The sequence below is a fragment of the Rana temporaria genome, chromosome 2 (genome assembly GCF_905171775.1).
Source record: "Rana temporaria chromosome 2, aRanTem1.1, whole genome shotgun sequence".
Taxonomy (NCBI): Eukaryota; Metazoa; Chordata; class Amphibia; order Anura; family Ranidae; genus Rana; species Rana temporaria.
In genome coordinates this window covers 11456122-11472645 of record NC_053490.1, presented here as the reverse complement: position 1 = coordinate 11472645, position 16524 = coordinate 11456122, and the positions used below count along the sequence as shown (strand labels likewise).

Here is a 16524-nt window from a genome sequence, read left to right as displayed (position 1 = left end):
AGGGCTATTTAAATGGTTAATGCAAGTTATTGTTTTAACTCAGGTTTTTTGTTTTCCGCGGCCGCTCCACTGCCATTCTGTGCGAAATATGTACTTATATTCCCCGTTCTGTTGATTTGCCATTTTAACTGTGGGCACAAGCAGGCACTTCCTTGTTCGGGGGGATGCTGATGTCCCAGCATCCACCGCTCGATCTCGCGCATGCGCACGAGCAACGGGGAGGAGAGGCGGGAGCGTCTGTGTTGCCATGACAACGGCAAGGCTAGGAAGTAAAAGTTACCGCCCCGTTGTGACACAGCCTCCTCAAACACAGCCTCACTACAATAGCGCGATATTTGACATCACGGCTGCGCAGTGAAGACAGGGAGCTATGGAGAGAAGCTCCCAGAGTGCACTGCATCGAACGGGAAGTGACGCAATGCCTGTAAAATTCCCGCAACGATACAGACCGGAAGCCTCAGCAATGTACAGGTACATATTTAGAAAACCAAAACATCCGTTTTTAGCATTTTAGATAGTGCAAGTGTAATTGAAGTACTGTTGTAATTAGGGTGGAGCTCCGCTTTAAAGAGACAGACAGTTCAGCATTACTGCTAGCATATGTTGCCCTGACAGATTTACTATGAAGCACCCCCACCACCAAATAAGCTTCAAAAGCCGTTCACTTTTGGCGCTCCGTCCTCTCCCCTGAGGCTGCGCTGGCTGATGCAGGGGAGCCGGTTCACGTGAGTGGACCGGAGCGGCCTGTGTATATATACACATACATACATACATACATATACACACACACACACACACAGGACTACAGTCTGTCTTATGCATGTTAGCATAGGCAGAAGGAGGGGACGGGGACAGTTTTAAGTTTAGTTAGGTGTATAGCTGGAATTCCACTTTAAGATATGCATTTCTCCTGGCAATACCACCACCTAGATAAATGAAGCACTAGATGAGGGTTTCTCAACAGGGTTCCTTCAGAGGTTGCTAGGGGTTCATTGAGTAAGGACCAATTTATACCTCTCACATAAGTTCCCTGTGACAACATTCATCTTTTATAGCTATGTGTAAGAGGGAAATTCTTCCCAATGCCCACAAGTGTAAGGAGAATTCTTCCCACTGACCACCACACTAATGTCCATGGAGTTGTAGATACAGTCCCCCGAGACCAGGTACAGTCCCCCGAGACCAGGTACAGTCCCCCGAGACCAGGTACAGTCCCCCGAGACCAGGTACAGTCCCCCGAGACCAGATAGATATTTCAAGGGTTCCTCCGTAATGGAAAGGTTCAGAAAGGCTGATCTAGATCCTTCATTCACTGGAAGGGAGGGAGACCCATTCATATATTACCTGCCTGCAGTTAGGCTTCAACTAAACATAGTTTTTGTATTGGCCTACAGCCTTGCTGCAAGTATACGGGATAAATCCAAAAGGCCAAGAAAAGAACCTTCAACCACAAGCAACACCATCACACATCAAATCTTTTAATCCGAAGGCTTATAACAACAATAACAATTAGAGAAGAAGAGGAAATGAGAGATCCGGGATCTTACCACAAACGGAGTCGGGACGTATCTAGAGAAAAGGTAGACCTGCACACCTCGGCTGAGGAAGACGGCGGCCGTCAGCTTAGCCAATCTGAAATGAGACAGGAAAATCGGGGGGCATCAGTCAGCTGATATCAGAACATAAATGAGAATTACATCTACTGTCCTTCCAATGAGATTTTATGTCTGGGAAAGCCCAGGACTTCTGTCCATCACAAGTAACGGAGCAGTGAACTGCCAAACTACAGCAGTTTGGATGTACTTTCCATAGATATGGTAACATAATCCATAGGGATCCCAGTAGCAAACCACTGCCCCCCCCCCCCCCCCCCCACACAGTAAATCACTGGGCTCCCCCCCCCCGCAGCAAACCACTGGCTCCTCCCCGCATTTGATTTTTTTCCCTCATTACTGACATGCCTTGTCCTGCACAGTCTCTCTGTGTTGAGGCGACCATTTTGGTAGTCAGGGGTGTATTTAGGTTTTGTGCTGCCCTAGGCCTGGTGAAACTTGCGCACCCCCTATTTTATATATGACGCACCACTTCCTTTTTAAGACTCGTCCTGTCATTTTCATGGGATGAGGACAGAGGGACAGGGCGGGATGAGCACAGGGGGACAGGGCGGGATGAGCACAGGGGGACAGGGAGGGATGAGCACAGGGGGACAGGGAGGGATGAGCACAGGGGGACAGGGCGGGATGAGCACAGGGCGGGATGAGCACAGGGGGACAGGGCGGGATGAGGACAGGGGGACAGGGAGGGATGAGGACAGGGAGGGATGAACACAGGGGGACAGGGTGGGATGAAGACAGGGGGACAGGGTGGGATGAGGACAGGGGGACAGGGTGGGATGAGGACAGGGGGACAGGGTGGGGTGAGGACAGGGGGACAGGGTGGGGTGAGGACAGGGGGACAGGGTGGGGTGAGGACAGGGTGGGATGAGCACAGGGGGACAGGGTGGGATGAGCACAGGGGGACAGGGTGGGATGAGCACCTTTTAATTTGGGGGGAGAGGGTGGTATGGGGATATGTGCTGGGGAGTAATTTGAGAGGGAAGAAGATATGTGCTAGTGGGGGGGGGGGGGAATCGGACCCCATACCACCCTCTCCTCTCCCATCACTTTATTTGTTCACCTCGTATCTGCCCCCCCCCCTTACCTCCTGGTTACTGTGCAGCACGGCTCTCTCAGTTGTGTCTCTCCTCGGCTCCTCCTCCTGGCTGTGTACACAGGAACATTGAGCCAAGAGGGGGGGAGGAGACGAAAAGTGACTGTGTATTGCAGTCAGTGGAGAGAGAGGGACGGCTGCACTGAAAGCCGAATGACGCTGCGGAACCCCGGGCGGCAGATGTCCCGGATGACCGCGCCACTTTGCGGGGGTGGCGAAAAAGCGCCCCCCCGCGCGAACCCCCCTTCTTCCATACGGAGAGCCGCACAGCTGAATCCTGGAGTTCAGTGCAACTGCATGCTTCGGCACTGAACTCCACGATTAAGCCGTGCGGGAGGAGGGGGTTCGCATGGGGGGGGGCGCTTTTCCGCCGCCCCCCGCAAAGTGCCGCCCTAGGCCTGGGCCTTGTCGGCCTAGGCCATAATACATCTCTGGTGGTAGTGTACCGTTGCCTTCTCAGGTCACAGCACCCACTCTAATCATTGATGACCTGATGAATGGTGGGGTAATTATCAGAAGCAGGAATGGTGGGGGGGGGGGGGAGCACAGATCCACAGAATAGATGGAGAAGCAGGAAGATCCTCAGGTACAGCTTCCTTTTCAGCAAGGAGAAAAAGTAAGTAATGGATGTACCCGCCACATCACTGGAGGGTGGAGGAGAGAATTTCGAGGGGTTTAGTTACGCTTTAAAGGAGCTCCGCCATAAAACTGGCCAGTGAGGCTGCCTATCAGTGATGAGCCAACAGAAATGGATGAAGCTTAGTGGCAAACTTCCAGCCTGCCCAGAAATGTCAGAGCTTTACATCTCCAAACAGCCTAAGACTTAAAGGGGTTGTAAAGGCAAAAGGTTTTATTTTATTTTTTTAAATAACAAACATGTTATACCTACCTCCACTGTGCGGCTCGTTTTGCACAGAGTGGCCCTGAACCTGATCTTCTGGGGTCCCTCTGTGACTGTCTCGGCTCCTCACCACAAGAACTAACCACCTTCAAGGGAGCCCTCTACCATGGGGGTTAGTTCTTGTGGGCGCACTCCCGTGATACAGCCGGCAGCTATAGCCGCTCACTGTATCACTCGGCCCTGCCCCCGATTATATTATATTATATTATACACACACACGATCCTGTGCAGGATAAAAAATTGCTATTGGGTGGCCAGCTAGAGGTTAAAGGGGCTGTAAACCCTCAAGGTTTTTTAGCTTAATGCATTCCATGCATTAAAGGGGTTGTAAAGGTAAAACAAAAAAAATCCCTAAATAGCTTCCTTTACCTTAGTGCAGTCCTCCTTCACTTACCTCATCCTTCCATTTTTCTTTTAAATGTCCTTATTTCTTCTGAGAAATCCTCACTTCCTGTTCTTCTGTCTGTAACTACACACAGTAATGCGAGGCTTTCTGCCTGGTAGTAGTGTAAAACAGATAGATTATACGACCAGCCAATACATCATAGAGATGGTATATAAACCCTAATCTGCAGGCGGCGATGAAGCGGAGGGGGTCATATAGATCAGGATCTATATGACCCCCTCCGCTTCATCGCCGCCTGCAGATTAGGGTTTATATACCATCTCTATGATGTGTTGGCTGGTCGTATAATCTATCTGTTTTACACTACTACTGTTGTAATTTTAAAATACTGTGTACTCCTTAATCCCCTTATGTTATGTCTATTTTTTTATAAATTGAACTTTTTTACTTTACTATACTCTTTTGTATAACTGATCTATCTAGTACCGATACAGTCCACCAGCCCCCACCCATTCCCCTTGGCTTCTTTGGGTCTCTGGGGTCCCAACGAACCCTATTTTTATTCACATTTAAAAGCAAAATGGAAGGATGAGGTAAAGGAAGCTGTTTAGGAATTATTTTTTTTACCTTTACAATCCCTTTAAGCTGAAAGACCACTTGTGATGCAGCAACCCCCCAGAGCCCCCCTTTTACTTACCTAAACCCGGTCTTTACAGCGACGTGGAACGAGCACACATACTCCAGCCGGTGTCTCGGGTTCTGATTGGATAGATTGATAGCAGCACAGCTATTGGCTCCTGCTGCCGTCAATCAAATCCAATGACACAGGAGCCGAGGGGAGGTGCCAAGTCCTGCTGTCTGTGTCAATAGATGGAGGACACGGGAGCGCGCCCACACGAGTGCCCCGAGGGAGAGCGGCTCTCCATCCTTTAACTGTGACAAAAAAGGTTTTAGAGAACGGTGATGTGCATAGGACAAGACAGGTCAGAGAAAGAAAAAAAAAACGTTGGGCTGGATTCAGGTAGATTTGCGCTTTTTTTACGGAGGCGCAGGGCAACGTTTTTGCCCTGCGCCCCCGCAAATTTACTGCACTGCCCTTGATTCACGGAGCAGTAGCTCCGTAAATTGTGTGGGCGCGCCGGCAAAATGCCCGGTGTAAGCGCGCGCAATTTAAATGATCCCGCCGGGGGCGGGAATCATTTAAATTAGGCGCGTTCCCGCGCCGATCGTAGGGCGCATGGTCCGTCGGGAAACTTTCCCGACGTGCATTGCGGCAAATGACGTCGCAAGGACGTCATTTGCTTCAAAGTGAACGCGAATGGCGTCCAGCGCCATTCACGAATCACTTACGCAAACTACGTAAATTTGAAATTTCGCGACGCGGGAACGACGGGTATACGTAACATTGGCTGCCCCTGCTAATAGCAGGGGCAGCCTTACGCGAAAACCACCGTACGGAAACGACGTAAACTGCGTACGCAGGGCTCGCGTAACGTTGTGAATCGGCGTTAGTATGCAATTTGCATACTATACACTGACCACTACGGGAACGCCACCTAGCGGCCATCGCAAGAATGCAGCCTAAGATATGCGGGCATAAGAGCCTTATGCCGCGCATATCTTAGGCTGCAGTTGGTGTAACGAGCTTTCTGTATCAGGAGCATTCGTTACGCCGGGGCAAGTAAGCAATTGCGCTGTGTAACTATGGTTACACAGGCGCAATTGCTTCTTGAATCCGGCCCGTTGTCTTTGTCAGACTGTTTAACATTCAAAATTTCCAGAAGTGTCAGATGCCGTGTCCCCTGCAGCATGATGTGGTTGCATCCACTGACCAGGAATCAGTAGTGAGGTAGGAGGTGGAGGATGGAATGACAGCGTGCGGAGAGCACACAAGGGTCACCAGGGCTGGACTGGGACAAAAATTTGGCCTTGGACTTCATCCAGACTGGCCCACTTTGACAGGTCTCTCCTATGGCGTCCGGACAACTCCCCCCTCCCCCCCCCCCCGGCCACCCAAGCCCCCTCTCCCCCTTCACTAGCCGTTTTACTTTATTACGGCTGGTACTTTTATAGGCAGTACCAGTGGGGAAGCTAGACATTATTTCACCCGGGGCAAAGAATCAGTTTGGTGCCCCCCCCTCATGGGACAAGATTCGGCAGAAGTGAGAAACTCCCAGGCCGCTGTCACTGAAGCCGGTCCACTGAGCCATCGGCCCACCGGGAAACTCCCTGTAGTCCCAATGGCCAGTCCATCCCTGTGGGTCACTATAGATGAGTATACCAACTATTCTATTACAGAGAACTGCTCTGGACAATTTAGGGGGAGGCTGATGACAGAATTGTAATTAAAAGGCTCTATTGTGCTTCACATTGTATCCATACACAAAACTACAAAGACCTAGAAATCTTATCTTCCTGACACACAAGAGGTGATACTTGTTGCACATTCAGCTGCGCTCAGCAAGGTTTCTAAAGAACGCATACTTGGTTTGCAGATAAGACTGTGACCTCACACAGATATCTGACACATCAGCAGACTCTGATCACAGCCCTGGGTGACTTCTGTAGCAGAGATAATTCTATGAAGATCTAGCAGTGCACGCAATTCTGATCCCTGCTCAGGCCACAGTCTAAAGAGCCAATTTCCTTTATTAACTACTTGAGTCCCGGCCAATGTAAAAAGACGGCCTCAGGGTGGCTCTATAAATCCGGGAGGCATCGCGTCCCCGAGATGCCGATGCGCGTGCCTGGCGGCCGCGATGTCCGCCAGGTAACCCGTGATCGGCAATGACAGAGCAGGGACGAGGATCTCTGTGTGTAAACAACACAGAGCTCCACGTCCTGTCAGGGAGAGGAGACCGATCTGTGTCCCTTGTACATAAGGACACAGATCGGTCACCTCCCCCAGTCAGTCCCCTCCCCCCACAGTAAGAATCACTCCCAGGTAGAGCAGCACGATTCTGGTCAAAATGAGAATCACAATTCTTTTGCTTAGACTAAAGATCACGATTCTCAAAAAATGTAATGCCAGAACCCCCCCCCCCCCCACCCCACCCAAAAAATAAAAAATAAACCTGTGATTTATCTGAAAATATGAATATATAAAAAAAGAGACCAGTGATATGTCTATAATGTTAAAGATCATATAGCTCCTATGAAAAAAGCAATCAAACTTTGATTCTGCTTTTTTCATAGGAGCTATATGGTCTTTAACATTAAAGACATATCACTGGTCTCTTTTTTTATATATCAGAAGAAGTACCGCCCGCAACCATTGGGTGGCGCATGGATACACACAGTTGTACAGAACTGTGAGAACGATTAAAGCGGGGGTTCACCGTATAAAAAAAAAAAAAAAAAAATGTTTCCTCTAGCATAAAATGAGGCATAGTAGCGCGAGCTACAGTATGCCTGTATTTATTTTTTTAGCCCCGTACTCACTGTGCAATCGTATATTGAAGATTCCGACTCCCCGCAGGGAATGGGCGTTCCTATCCAGAGGGAGGATGATTGACGGCCGGCTCTGGCACGTCACGCTTCTCCGGAAATAGCCGAAATAGGACTTGGCTCTTCACGCCGCCTGCGTATAGTCTGTGCGCAGGAGCCGTATAGCGCCGTAAAGAGCCGAGACCTACTCCGGCTGTCTTCGGGGAGCGTGACGTGCCAGAGCCGGCCGTCAATCACCTTCCCTCTGGATAGGAACGCCCATTCCCCGCTGGGAGTCTGAATCTTCAATATACGAGTGCACAGTGAGTACCGGGCTAAAAAAATAAATACAGGCATACTGTAGCTCGCGCTACTATGCCTAATTTTATGCTAAAATCTTGTTATGGAGGGTGAACCACCGCTTTAATACATCAGAAGCAGTACCGCCGGGAACCACTGGGTGGCGCATAGATACAAACGACTGTTGTACAGAACTGTGAGAGAAGCTCAGGCATCTATCCAGCGGCGCAGGCTGCTGACGTCGGTTTCGATATCGGCGCAATTTGCGTTCCACGCTGGTTACGTGGAACCAGCGGTGAACACAGAAGAATCGCGGGTCATCCCACGCGGAGAATCGAGATCGCGATTCTCTCCGTGATTAATCGTGCAGCTCTACTCCCAGGATACACATTTAACCCCTTCCTCGCCCCCTAGTGTTAACCCCTTCCCTGCCAGTCACATTTATACAGTAATCAATGCATTTCTATAGCACTGATCGCTGTATTAATGTGAATGGTCCCAAAAAAGTGTCCGCCGCAATATCGCAGTCCTGACAAAATTCACAGATCGCCGTATTACTAGTATAAAAAAAAAAAAATAATAAAAAAAAATTCAGAATTCTATCCCCTCTTTTGTAGCTGCTATAACTTTTGCGCAAACCAATCTCTATACGCGTATTGCGATTTTTTTTTACCAAAAATATGTAGAATACATATCGGCCTAACCTGAGAAGAAAATAGTTTTTTTTTTTTTTTTTTTTAAATGGGATATTTATTATAGCAAAAAGTAAAACAAACATATTGGGCCGGATTCAGATAGATTAGCGGATCTTTAGATCCGCGTAATCTATCTGATTTACGATCCGCCGGCGCAATTTTGCGAGGCTAGTGCATGATTCATAAAGCACTTACCTCGCAAACTGCACCGTCGGATCCTAACTCCCCCCGGCGGAATGCAAATTCCGCGGCTAGGGGGAGTGTACAATTTAAATCAGGCGCGTTCCCGCGCCGATTTAACTGCGCATGCGCCGGGGCGAAAAAGCCCAGTGCGCATGCTCCAAATGACGTCGCTACGACGTCATTGTTTGCGGCGGGTACGTCGTTTGCGGCCATCGGTATTCCCGATCGCGGTACGCAAACGACGTAGAAAATTTAAAAATCGGCGCGGGAACGTCGGCCATACCTTTAGCTATACATTAGCTACCCCTCATAGAAGCAGGGGTAGCTATCCGCCGGAAAAACCCGAACGCAAACGACGTAGAAAACGAGCGACGGGCGGGCGTACGGACGTGAATCGGCGGTTTTCCTCATTTGCATATGCGACGGGTAAAAAAATCGTGACGACACCTAGCGGCCGGCGGGAGATTACAGCCTAAGATTCGACTGGTGTAAGTCACTTACACCAGTCGGATCCAAGGGAGATCTATGCGGAAATGATTCTTATGAATCAGTCGCATAGCTCCGACGGTGGGATCTCACAGATCCGACCGTCGGGTCTCACAGATACGACGGCGGATCAGGAGATCCGCCGTCGTATCTCTTGATGAATCTGCCCCATTGTGTTTTTTTTCAAAATTTTCGCTCTTTTTTTGTTTATAGCGCAAAAAATAAAAACCGCATAGGTGATCAAATACCACCAAAAGAAAGCTCTATTTGTGGGGAAAAAAGGATGTAAATTTTGTTTGGGAGCCACATCGCACGACCTCGCAATTTTAATTTAAAGCAACGCAGTGCTGAAAGCTGAAATTTCGCCTGGGCAGGAAGGGGGTATATGTGCCCAGTAAGCAAGTGGTTAATCTGTATGCAAACCTGAAATCTAGTTTAGTATGTATGGCAGGAAGTTGGCAATCCATGGGTCGCAGGCTGCACCCGGCCCACCGCTGTTAAATGTCCGGCCCGTCCGTACATGTGATGAATGGGAGCACCCGGCTCGTGGTCGGCTTTTTTATTATAACAACCGATGCAGCCGTTATCCCGAGTAGCGGAAGGGGGGACGTCCCCCTACCTTCGCGGCTTGCCCGGGGCTCAAACCCAAGCGACCAGCCAGCGCATCCACTGACTGGCCTGAGCCCCGAATGAAGATCGGGGCTCAGATCTAGTAACCCAGAAGCTATTTCATGACATCACTTCCGATTTACAGAAAGCTTAAAGGCTCCAATGTTTAAAACGGAAAAGTTAGATCTGGTGACAGGTAGCTAGATTCAGGTACAATGGACTAAAGTTACGGCGGTGTAGCTTAGCGTGTTTAGGCTACGCCGCCGTAAGTTAGCTAGGCAAGTAATGATTCTAAATGTACTTGCCTGCTAATATACGGCGGCGTAGCCTAAATCGGGCGGGCGTAAGGGCGCCAAATTCAAATGTGTATTAGGGGGGCGTGTTTAATGGTAATGTGGCTTGACCTTACCGTTTTGAAGTTTTTTTGCTACTGCGCATGCGCCGGGCGCCTACATTTCCCAGTGTGCATTGCAGCTAAGTACGCCGCACGGGCCTATTGATTTCGACGTGGACGTAAATCCAGATTCGCGGACGACTTACGCAAACGACGTAAAAATTTCTAATTTTGCGGCGGGAACGGCGGCCATACTTGACATTACTATTCCAACTAGGGCCTAGCTCTAACTTTAGGCGGCCTATCTCTTATGCAAACGGCGTAAAAGTACTGCGTCGGCCGGGCGTACGTTCGTGAATCGGCGTATCCCCTCATTCACATATTCTACGCCGATCGCAATGGAAGCGCCACCTAGCGGCCATCCGAAATATTGCAATCTAAGATAGGACGGAGCAAGCCGTCGTATCTTAGATATGTTTAAGCGTATCTCTGTTTGAGCATACGCTTAAACATCAGCGTAGATTCTGAGTTAGGCCGGCTTATCTACTGATAAGCCGGCCTAACTCTTACTGAATCTACCTAATAGTCTCTTTAAACAGAAAAGTGTCTAAAAGAACACTTCCCATACAGAAAAAAAAAAAAAAAAAAAGAGGTGAATTCCTCCCTCATAAACATCCCCTATGATACAAGGCGACAATGATTACAGGTGATGTCAGGTACAGAACAAGAACAATAGTCATTTAGGAGTAATCGGCCCGGGATGAATTGCCCGGAGGAGTCTGTGGCAACCTGGGTGTGTGAGGCCATCACTGCACACAGCCCTAGGAGGTGCATACTGGCTGACACAGAACATTGTGTGACTCAGGAGATCTGCACACAGGTATCCTCATCCTGATAACGTAAAGGAAAGACTCAACTCAGCGACTTTTCTTTATAACATCTAATATAACCTAACATTTTAATATTTGAAAAGTCATTTTCAGTCTTTTTTCAAATCTGCAAATGTCAGTAAAATTCCCAGTGATGATCTCCCCATGAAGGGCCGGGCTCAGGCCCTTGTTATAGGGTGCCAAGGATATTCATGGCCTTCCATATTCTACTAAAGAACTCCACAAAACACAATGGGCTAGATTCAGCAAGCAGATATGGCGGCGTATATCCAGATACGCCGCCGTAATTTGAAATCTGCGCCGTCCTATCTTTACGCGGATTCTCGAAGGCAGATACGTAAAAAAATAGGCTTCCTCCGCCGACCTAACTTGAATACGGCGGCGTATAATTGTGTGCTATTTTACGCTGGCCGCTAGGGGCGCTTCCGTTGTTTTCAGCATAGAATATGCAAATGACCTAGATACGCTGATTTACAAACGTACGTACGCCCAGCGCAATTAAAGTAAGGTTGCTCCTGCTATTAGGAGGCGCAGCCAATATTAAGTATGGACGTCGTTCTCGCTTCGAATTTTGAATTTTTTACGTCGTTTGCATAAGTCGTTCGCGAATAGGGCTGGACGTAATTTACGTTCACGTCGAAACCAATACGTCGTTGCGGCGTACTTGGGAGCAATGCACACTGGGATATGTACACGGACGGCGCATGCGCCGTTCGTAAAAAACGTCAATCACGTCAGGTCATCATACATTAACATAAAACACGCCCCCTCATCCACATTTAAATTACGCGTGCTTACGCCGGCCCCATTTACGCTACGCCGCCGTAACTTAGAAGGCAAGTGCTTTGTGAATACAGCACTTGCCTCTCTAACTTACGGCGGCGTAGCGTAAATACGATACGCTGCGCCGCCGTAACTACGCGCGCCCCTACCTGAATCTAGCCCAATGAGAACAATACGGTTGTTGTATGTAACCCAGGACTCTTCTGCTATCTGCTTAACCGCTTGCCAACCAGCCGCCGTCATACTACAGCAGGTTGGCTCGGCTGCGCGTGTCGTCGTAAGGATTATTTAAGAGAAATAGCAGGCGCGTGCCCGCATCGCTTTGCTAGAGCCGATGCGTGTGGCTGATGGCCGTGATGTCCGCCCCCCAACCCGCCCCCCCAGGGAGCCAGAACAGGGATCTCTCAACGCGTAAACAGACAGATCCCTATTCTGACAAGGGGGGGGGAGAGAGAGTGATCGTCTGTTCCCAGTGATCAGGAACAGCAATCTCTTCTTCTCCCAGTCAGTCCCCCCCCCATAGTTAGAAACACCTTCCAGGGAACATTTAACCCCTTGATCGCCCCCTGGTGTTAATCCATTCCCTGCCATTGTCCTTTATACAGTAATCAGTGGCTATTTTTAGCTCTGATCGCTGTATAAATGTCACCGGTACCAAAAAAGTGTCCGATCTGTACGGCACAATGTCGCAGTTCTGGGAAAGAAAACAAAATAAGAATATAATCGCTGATCACCGCCATTACTGATAAAAAAAGAAAAATAATTAAAATGCCATAAATCTATCCCCCATTTTGTAGACGCTATGGGCCGGATTCACAAAGAGTTACGCCGGCGTATCAGTAGATACGCCGACGTAACTCGGAATCTAAGCGCGTCGTAAGTTTAAGTGTATTCTCAAACTGAGATACACTTAAACCTAGCTAAGATACGACGGCCTGCTCCGTCGTATCTTGGGGTGCAATTTTTCCACTGGCCGCTAGGTGGCGCTTCTGTTGATTTCGCCGTAGAATATGTAAATGACTAGATACGCCGATTCACCAGCGTACGCTTGCCCGTCGCAGTAAAGATACGCCGTTTCCGTAAGAGATATGCCGCGTAAAGATAAAGCTGCCCCCTAGGTGGCGTAGCCAATGTTAAGTATGGCCGTCGTTCCCGATACGCTAAATTCGATACGCTACGCCGCCGTAAAAATGCGCAAATCTACGTGAATCCGGGCCTATAACTTTTACGCAAACTAGTCAAGTTTGTTGCAATTTTATTTACCAAAAAATATTTATAAGACTACATATTGGCCTAAAATGATGAAGAATCTTTTTTTTATAATTTTTTTGGGAAATTATAGAAAAAAAAAAAAAAAAAAAAATGTATTAATTTTTTCAAAATTGTTAGTTGTTTTTTGTTTATAGCACAAAAAAAACAGAGATGATCAAATAGCACCAAAAGAAAGCTCTATTTGTAAAAAAAAAAAAAAAAGAATGGGGGGGGGTGGGCTTGACATAAATTTTGTTTGGGTACAGCGTTGTTAGGTCGGGCTTCTTCTCTGGGTCACAGGAGTGCAATTAATTTTACACTTCGGTGACCCGTTTCCAGCGGAGATCGGTCTAAAGTCCTCTCTGCTGACATCACTGCCATCAGTCGGTGTAGCGCGTCGTCATGACTTCCAAGCCGAGATCCGCCAGCTGCCTTGATTGATGGCAGTCTCAGCAAGCCACTTAGACAGTCGCTCCCCGCCCCTCCACGGGTCAGCGCTCCAATGAGCGCAGAGAAGTAGAGCAGAAGCCATGCTCGCTGACAGTCAGCATCTATCCGCTCGGGGAGGAGTGAGAACCGAGCCATCAGCGTTGTTCGGTGGCTCGGTTCTCAGTGCAGAGACGGCCGGGGACAGCTGCAGCATCGGTCTGTTTTGATGCTGCATCCACCGAGGAAAGTATGATTGGCAAATAAAATAAAAATAAAAAAAAACACACTTCTCTTTTAAAAAAAATACTGAGCCATTGTCATAGAGAAATAACGCCTGTGTAAATGGGCTTGGGGCCTTGCCAGGGCCAATTCATACTATGTGCTGTGATAGACATAATAAAACGTCTGTCATCACAGGGATAAAAACAGGAAACAATTGTTTTCTAGGTGCCCAGCCTAGCGTTGCATTGCAGTGTACTGCAATAAGATAAGACGGGCTGCATTTTATCGCAGCACAAAATCACACTGCAATGTCAGGCACCGCATTGCGCCGCCCAACATTGCAGTGAATGAAGTGTAGGTTTTGTACACTTCAAATAAAGCTTGTACAAAAAAAAAAAAAAAAAAACAGTGATGTGTAAATCGTGCAGCAAACTGCTCCCTAGCCAGCCGGCAAGGCAGAGTGGCGAGGCAGGACTCGGCCCCGCCCCCGGCTCCCATATCACTGGATTTGATTGACAGCAGCGGATGCCAATGGCTGCGCTGCGATCAATCTATCCAATCAGGATGCGAGACAGCAGCTGGAGCTGCTGTGCTTGTCCCCGATGAAAAGATCGGGGTCAGGTAAGTAAAAGGGGGGCTCTGGGGGGGTCAGCTGCACTACGGACGTTTTTTCACCTTAACGCATTCTATGCATTAAAGTGAAAAACAAAAAAAACACGAAAGTTTAAAACCCCTTTAACAGCATTGCAGTGTGAACGGGCCCTCAATCGGTTTCAGAAGCTTCTGAAATCGTTCAGAATTCACCGACAGATGTATTTGACCAGCAGGCATCCTGCTTCTGACCTGCATCTCACCTGCTACTAGTAAGTTTTACAATCTCATGAATTAGTATGGGAAGGCAAACTCTTTTAGCCCCAGTTCACATTAGAACATGGCGCAGGAAACCTGCACCATGTTCAAAATGCAGTACCCTTGCGATCTACAGCAGGTGTCAGTGCAATGGAAACACTCCAAACACAGGTAGCAAACTTGGTGCGCTTGCCTGCACCAGATTGCTTACTACAAACCTACCACGCGATCGATTGCAGTGCGTTTCCAAAAGTAGTGCATGCTCTACTTTGGTGTGATGCAGTAAGAATTTAGCCCATTCAAATATGAATGAGCTCAAAACGCAATTCCAATGAATCGCATGTGAATCGCACAGGAATGCGGTGCGCATTCCTGGGCGATTCATAGGTGATGCATAGTGTGAACCCAGCCTTAAAGGGTTGTAAAGAAAAATTTTATTTTATTTTTTAAATAACAAACATGTTACACTTACCTCCACTGTGCAGCTCGTTTTGCAGAGTGGCCCCGATCCTCGTCTTCTGGGGTCCCCTCTGCGGTTGTCTCTGGTCCTCCCCGCAAGGACTCAACACCTTCATGCGAGCTCCCTCGCATTGCGTGGAGTCCTTTTTGGAGCGCTCCCGTGAAACAGCGAGCGGCCATAGATACATTACTGTATCACTCGGCCCCGCCCTTCGGCGCCCCACGTCATTGGATGTGATTGACAGCAGCGCCAGCCTATGGCTGCACTGCTTTCAATCCATCCTCTCTAGCCAATCAACGGCCAGGCTGAGCGGCGAAGAGAATGTCGGGGCCGATCACGAGACTTTCAAGGGGTCAGTATAGTCGGAAGTTTTTTCACCTTAATGCATAGAATGCATTAAGGTGAAAAAACTTTTACCTTTATGTAACGGTCAGCACCGTTTACGACCTTCCATCAACCCACGACAGCTTATCCGACACACCGACAAACCAGCAGACACGATCCATACCAATTCCCCAGAAAATGAGACTGACCGCTCTATTCTCTGCTTCAAAATGTATGAACACTTTTAATGGTTAGCTCTCAAGTTTATATACAGTTTACAAGGCATGTTTCAGTAATCACAGGAACAATCAAACTCTCCACCCACACATCACACACTGGGGGGGGCTTCAATACACCTTCAGATGGGCTAATTACTAAACATTCCAGACATTTTGGCGCTGGTCTATAATTAACATGACCTAATCACTACACCTGAGAAGTCACATTCCTTTAATAATAGAATTCAAACAAAACACCATCACCCAATGAGTTCCCCTCAATCCACATCTGTAGATAGACGGTCTGTCTCCGACAGAAAGGTATTCACACCTGAGCATCATTAGGCTTTACACAGTGTTATCACACAATGAAAGGTCTTTCAGGAGCCAGCCTCATTTAACAACTCAATAGCCTGGGCTAAGCATTGAAAGAGTCATTCTATTGACCGGTAGGGTCAGAATTAGGGGTGCAACGGATCGTCACCGATCCGTGATCCGAACGGGTCACCCTGTTCGGATCGGCACACCACGCGATCCCCGGAGCGCTCCGGAGCCTCGGCCGTAGGAAAGACCCGGAACTGCCTGCAGATATGTGGAGACAGCATCGATGAGCTCTGCACCTGCAGGTAGGAGCTACACCATCACCTGGGGAGCATGTCTGTACACCAGAGTGGAGGGGTGTGACGCCAGGGTGGAGGGGTGTGACGCCAGGGTGGAGGGGGGTGACGCCAGGGTAATGATAGTGATTAGGTGGGAGTAACAAGATTTGGCTTATTTTTTTTTGCTGATCCGAAAATGATCCGATCTGTGACTCCTGATCCGAGGATCGATCCGATCCGTGATTTTTTTGATCCGTTGCACCCCTAGTCAGAATAAACCAACACTTTGCAATATCTCAAGATAATTTCTAATTAATATTTCGCAGTCACCCTATGCCCAAAAGGGACACAGGGTGACCCTAGACACAAGAGTTATTAATGACGCTGGCACAGGAGTACCCCTCATCTTTCCAAAGTCTCTGTTTGTCACGGGTCATTCCGTTACACTTTACAACCACTTTAAAAGTGAAAAGTCCATCAATACAGACCCTGAAAGAAATAATAAGCCAT

At 48.4% G+C, this 16524-nt stretch overlaps 1 protein-coding gene across 1 annotated transcript in view; it reads right to left on the bottom strand.

Annotated features, from left to right (window-relative positions):
- The window catches only part of PGM2L1 (phosphoglucomutase 2 like 1), a 153005-nt gene that overhangs the window by 66168 nt on the left and 70313 nt on the right, over positions 1–16524 (bottom strand). The window contains exon 4 of the mRNA XM_040339842.1: positions 1548–1632. Within this exon, the coding sequence (XP_040195776.1) occupies positions 1548–1632 (85 nt within the window). The remainder of the gene's footprint in view (positions 1–1547; positions 1633–16524) is intronic.